The 6,626-nt window shown below is 36.6% G+C and overlaps 1 protein-coding gene across 2 annotated transcripts; it reads right to left on the reverse strand.

Moving 5' to 3' along the window:
* Positions 1-367: 367 nt before the first annotated feature.
* Positions 368-6,076, reverse strand: diablob (diablo, IAP-binding mitochondrial protein b; the record flags this gene model as incomplete). Of its 2 annotated transcripts, none has more annotated exons than XM_079848002.1 (6): positions 368-1,149; positions 2,420-2,516; positions 2,686-2,796; positions 2,892-3,017; positions 5,250-5,382; positions 5,712-6,076. In XM_079848002.1, 6 exons carry the CDS (start codon positions 5,750-5,752, stop codon positions 953-955), a joined length of 705 nt encoding a protein of 234 aa, XP_079704128.1. In that variant the 3' UTR covers positions 368-952. The 2 variants fall into 2 exon arrangements, with proteins under 2 accessions (XP_079704128.1, XP_079704127.1); XM_079848001.1 differs by lacking the exon at positions 5,712-6,076 and adding an exon at positions 5,551-5,663 and having other exon boundaries at positions 446-1,149.
* Between the last annotated feature and the right edge of the window lie 550 nt (positions 6,077-6,626).

Below are 6,626 nucleotides of genomic sequence, written 5' to 3' on the forward strand. Positions count from 1 at the left end.
AGTTATATGCCATGAATCAAACAATCAATAAATCTGTTTGGATTAAGATGTGAAAGGACGAAGGAATGACATATGACCTTGGCTCTGGAGAGCTGACTAAAAAGGTAATAAGTGAAAAGAGAAAACTCTGAACGGCATGCAGACAACATCTCTACTGACATGATGGATGTGCTGGTAATGAGCCCGTCACACTGGAAACAACAGGTGGAGATAAATACGAGTGTTTGGATGGTGGACTGTGAAAAACAGATGATAGATTCATTACTGTTTTTGTTGAGAATGGAAAGAGAAAATTAATGGGACAAACAAGACAGAAGTGAATCTATTTTAGTGCTATTACAAATTTAGGTCTAGAAGGGAGGTCTTTACACATTACATTTTAATAGATGGTTAAAAAAATTGAAAGAATGTTGATATGTTAATAAGAAACATACAGACAGAAATTCACATTTTAACAAATAATTGCCACTGTTTATTTAAAGAATTATTAAGAAACCACAAGGATAGAAAATGTCTGTAATTGTAGATCACACATATTGTGCATGCATTAAAAAGAGAGATTTTTTTAATCACATTTATGAAACAGCAGTTTTTAAATCTAAAACTAGTTTAAATTTAAATCCATTCAATTTAACTGTAATTGCACTTATCAGTTACCAACAAATGTGAAGCACCTGACCTGGAAAGTTAGTCTTTATCTATCAAGTCCCATTTCTTACCCTCATAGTTAGTATTTAATACTTATATTAATTCATATTAATTATCTTGGCTGCATCACAGATTTGTAACACACTACACAGCATTTGTCCTGAGCCACTTCAACACAAATAAATAACTTGCAGATGGGAGTATTAATCAAGTACAAATACAATTCTGTGCTTCAATAATGGTAGTCGTCTTTGTATCAGAGTGTCCAAGATACTTTAAAGCTGTGATAAAGGTCTTGATTTGACTAGTCTTCTCGTAGATATGCATCTGGGATGTCCTCATCCTCCATTCCAGGGCTGAGGTTTTGAAGCCTTTCACTGTTCTCAGCTTTAGAGTCTTTGAGTTCTCTCTCAGCCTTCAGCATCAGCTGCCGAAAATGTTCCACCTGGGACTGTGCGACCTGCAGACTGCTCTGTGCTGTCACAGAAGCTTGGTCAGCCCCTGGAAAGGACAAACAAGGGTTAGGCTATTACAACATGTGGCTAAAAGCGCAATCCAACAAATGACCACCAAGTGGCAGTAGGTGCCAAATGTCAATGAGTCTCTACACTACGATTTTGGTCACGATTTGGCCGTCTAAGACAAATTTAGCAAATTCTAAAAGATTCCTCTAAACCTAGGCTAAAATCTGAAGTCATTAGTTCATTAGTTTGACATGTTCACCGACAGCCGATTAAAACAGCCGTGTCAGAAGATCTGGCAGTGTGACTTCTCTTACAACGGCCATCAAACGATCATCGTTTTTCAAGACAAGCCATGACCAAAATTATCCACGCAATCCCACGTGTAATGCAGATCACTGTCACCGAACGTGTCATTGATTGATTGATGTAAAACTCCGAACGAGTTTTCTTTTGTGCTTCCGTTTTTGAAATCCGGATTTTTAAAAAGTCAATGTAAAATGCACAAGTGAAGGTAAAGAGGGTATTAAAAGGATATTATAAAATATATTAAAATAGTAAATATTTATTTGTCGCATGTAATTGTATTTATATTTAAATTTATAATTGTAATATTATTACATAATATTACTTTATTTTTTACTGTGTTTTTAATAAAATAAGTACGGCCTAACACTAAAATGTGGTAACCTGCAATTGGTACCTTAAAGAGCTGTTTTTTACTTGATTTAAATGTATTTTGTTGGTATAAATTATTGTGTGTGTGTGTGTGTGTATATATATATATATATTTATATATATATATAATATAAAAATTTAAATATATATTATAACAACATATTATACAATAGTTGTATTTTTTATTCATTTAAATATTACCCAAACATCCTGATGTTCATAAAGAATTGTTAACAAAAAAAGGTTGTGTAAAGCAGTGTTAACTTAATAGCCTTAAAGGGTTAGTTCACCCAAAAATGAAAATTCTGTCATTAATTACTCACCCTCATGTCATTCCCAAACCTGTAAGATATTTGATCATCTTTGGAACACAAATGAAGATCTTTTTGATGAAATCTGAGAGCTTTTTGTCTGCACGTTTTGCAGAAAGATAGTAAAGACATCATTAAAGTAATCCATGTGACTCCAGTAGTTTAACCTCAATTTTATAAAGTGACACGAGTGCTTTGTTTGCGCAAAACAACAGATTCCAAACGGATTTGGAACGACATGAGGGTGAGCAAATCATGACAGAATTTTCATTTTTGGGTGAACTAACCCTTTAAACACTTACTCCAGAAAATGAGCACTACCTGCATTGAAGGCTGTCTGTGCTGCCAGCTCTGAGAGATTGATGGCAGTCTTCCAGCAGGATTCAAATCGTTTGTAATCCTTTCTCCAGTCAATTACCTAATTAAATAAATAAAAACTTTGCAATCAATTTCATTAAAAGAAAAGGTATATTAACAATTTATTTATACCATAATGTCAGAAAAACACAACTACAAATTATTACTGTAAGGATAAATCTAATATGAAAGCTTGTGAACATTAACTCTGTGTTTTTCCAAGTCATTACCTTCTGACGTTGGCTAAGGATGACCTGCCAGATAGCATTCTCCTCCGCAGGAGTAAGTTTGCTGATGGAAGCCACATAGCGCTTGTGTAAAGTCACAAGACTGTTTATAGCCTAAACAAGACAAGTATGTTGGATTTTGTTTTTGCAAACATTTTTTATTCATTAAAACAAAAGCATCAATCCACTGTCCTAATAGTTGTGATTACCTTAACATAACCTGTGAGGGTGTCGAGCAGCGCTAAAGTAGTTTGTGAGAGGAAAGTATTAGCACTGTCAGTGACCAGAGATGATGCTCTCCGTACCAGATCTTCATGAGACAGACCTTCTGGTTTCTAAACAAGACAAAGAGAACAGAGTGAGAGGTTTTTCAAATACCAATTTAGTAAAAAAGAACACTAGAGAAGTTTTAATGGCAGACTGTAATGTCATTATATGGTGAAGACTGAGCTTATAAATATTAATTAGATGTGTTGACATTACTAGGTCATCTTCCTAGCCATTTATACATGCCATCTAATATTAATGAGCCTTCACCTTGCTAGGCCACTATTAATAAATTGATGACCTGTGCAGATGTGCTCGACTAAAGTTGTTTTTTGTAGATGTTTCATTCTGTTTTATTCAGTTGCAATATCAAGCCAGCTTTACATTTGCTCTAATATTTTCAACATTAAATAAAATTCAGATTGAATTTCCATATTAAAGGCCCACTGAAGTGCCTTGGAACGCTCAGCTTTGTATGATGCGTTGATGTAATTTCCACTGAAAGAGGAAGCTAAAGGCCCTTGCACACTGAGTACGAAATTCGCATCCGAAATTTCCGCACGTTAAAAAATAAATACGACCTCACGTTATGTCAATCACGCTTGCACACTGCCTCCGAAACTTTCGTCCGTCAAAAAAAAAATCGAATCAGGTTCGATTTTCTGCGTTTTTCGCATCCCTAGCAAGCATTTTGAATGGTGTTTTGACAATTTAGAGCCACCGAATCACGAATATTCACGAATACGAAAAAACGCATGCGAAAATTTCGGACTCAGTGTGCAAGGACCTTAAAGCTGCGGGATATATTGAGTGGCTCCTCCCCCTTTTCAAATAGCCAATAGCGTTTAGTTTACCTCACAGACTGCAAGTCGTACTTGACAGCACAATGGAAGTGAATCCGAGTGCTGATGGATTCAATAGTAGAGGTGTGAATACATTTTAGCCATTTCATTCTTAACCAACATCCAGTTGGAAAACAGAATAAAACTCGAGCGTTTGAGCAACCGAACACACATCTCCAACCCATATTGCTCTGTGACAAGTCAACGTCGTTTTGGCCAGGTGGTATTTATAGAGACAGAGCGCAACGCGTCATAATCTGAAGACCACGCCCACCGGGGGGGGGGGGGGGGGGGGACAACCCAACGGTCTCCATTGACTTTGCATTGCGAGAGGCTGCCTCCTTATCATTTATGACTTATAACAAAAGACAGAAAAATGGCTAAAAGCTGCTGTGTGACAAGGTGTACAGCAAACAAGCTACAAAACCCATAAATATTTTTTTTTAAGCTTCCGAACCGTAAAAGCCAGCCTTTAAGGAGACAAAAGTGGATACAGGCAATAAGACGTGAAGCATCAGCAGGAAGAATAGATAAATTGTGGGATCTGACACTCAGTATGTCTACGTGTGCAGTAAACATTTTGTCACTGGTAAGTCAAATATCCAAATGTCAGCTTTATATATTATATTTATGTAAGATAAGCTGTAGCATTTTTTACAATATCATGTCGCGTTCCAGTGGGCGTAGTTCTCAGAGTAGTTCGAGAACTAGTTGCGCTCTGTCTCAATTGATCCACTTTTATGTCCTGAAACAACCGTTTTTTGGGGTCGACAGCTTATAAAAATTTATTTCTGGGTTATTTAGCTTGTTTGCTGTACACCTTGTCACATAGCAGCTTTTAGACATTGTTTTGTTTTTTGTTATAAGTCATAAATGACAAAGAGGTAGCCTCTCGCAATGCAAAGTCGATGGAGACGGTTGGATTGTTTCCCCCCCCCCGGTGTGGGCGTGGCCTAAATACGGAGCGGGACGCTTTAGATTCTCGAGAGCATTTGATTGGACAGAAGATGTGATGAGAAGCTGAAGTCCGTGGTGATGTCTTAAAAATCCGTGATCCATTTTAGCGGAAGTGAGAGACTGTAAGTTTAGTATGCTTATATCTCCTAAATGCGAATTTTGTCATTGTTTTGGGAACACACCACCTTATCCATAAACTTTAGGCTAACATATTCATACTAAAAGCTAAAAAACTTAAATTTTGATTTCAGGAGGCCTTTAAAAGATGTCAAACCTGAAATGTCAACAGTTTAAAAAGATGGCATAAAATGAAGTTGCAATAGTTTTTTCTTCCCTATTGTGACATATCTGAGTGAAACGACAGTGAATTATCAGAAATTACGACATCTTTTGAACTCTGTACTTTATTAAATTAAAGTACTTAAGTACTTTGTTTATTAAATATTATCAGCTACAACAATCACACAGTGAATGTTCCAGTCACATTGTGTTGGTGCAGACCTGGATGAAGGGAACAGCACACAGAGCACCTGTGACACTCAGCGTCTTCCAGTTCTTCCTGATGAGTGTGGGCAGAAGAGCCAGTCTGCGGCCGCTCTGACAGGAGCTTCTGTTCATCAAGGAAGCTGCACAGCTACACAAAACATAATGGCAAAGTTCAGGTCAGGAACAGTGAATTCAAGGACAACACTTTATATACACGACAGTTTGAACACGTCAGGCTAAAATAAAACGGAAAATAAGCTATTAAATAATAGATCTTAGAGAGTTCAAATAAGAAATATGGGCAGCAATGTATTACACCAGCCAAAACATCTGATCGAATTTACACAACATATGTTTATGTAACGGCAACTGCTGTTCCATTATTGATGATTGTACAGAAATCACAAATACACTAAGACTACGTTTCATGAAATTGAACAATCTTGAAGAATAAGACAGCTAAAAACAATATACAACCTCAGTCCGACAGCGAACAATTTCCTTCTGTACGCCGCCATACTTGTTGAGATGAAGGATGACGATCTCCCTCTGTCGGTGTTGACAGAGAATTGCACCCTGTGGTCCAAGGCAAGCCTTGTGGATATTTAAGATGACTGTCCGAAACCTTAACGAATGACGCACTTTATACACGTTTTAAGATGACCGAATCCGTAGCGAATGACGCTCTTTATACACACATTTACTGCCAGCCTCCTTATTAAATGATTTGTCAATTGTTAAACCTAATGTTTTACCATTTCTACATAACCATTAAACAATAACCAATATCTGATAGTGATCTATGCTATGTCTATTTTAGCCCATTTAGTTTCATTTTCTCTATCTCTTTGGCAGTCATAACCGCCACAACCAGGTCTGCGAGCATAGCCTACTTCTTTCACCAAACAAAATGCCATGACATTTAGATAGGCCTACAGAATCCTGTTTTACAGGTAGGCTATGGCCTACGTGTTTTCTAGTTTGATCATTGTAACCTTATCAGCCCTCTCATATGACCTGAATAACATTGACATGACAAAATGTTGTTTATCTTTTTTCTCTTTTATCCTTTCCATGTATAGCCTAGTTTCTACATACAGTTTTATGATTTAGGCTTCAGATAATTAGGTAGGCCTAATTATATGTATCTAACAAAATAAAAACCAAAGGGAGACAGAATTTCAAGTAATTTTATATCATAATATATAATATAATTTATATTGATCATGAGTGCTGAAGACTCAAGAGTCATGTAAGACTAACCTCTCATTAAGAAAAGTGTTTGTGTTTGTGAAGGATTCAGGCCCTGAAGACTTTTAGTGAACCTTTTGTTGTCTCTGGAAATACCTATTCCCAAACAATCGTATAAAGAAAAACATATTTGTCAGTCTG

The sequence above is a fragment of the Squalius cephalus genome (assembly GCF_949319135.1).
Source record: "Squalius cephalus genome assembly, chromosome: 17".
Classification (NCBI taxonomy): domain Eukaryota; kingdom Metazoa; phylum Chordata; class Actinopteri; order Cypriniformes; family Leuciscidae; genus Squalius; species Squalius cephalus.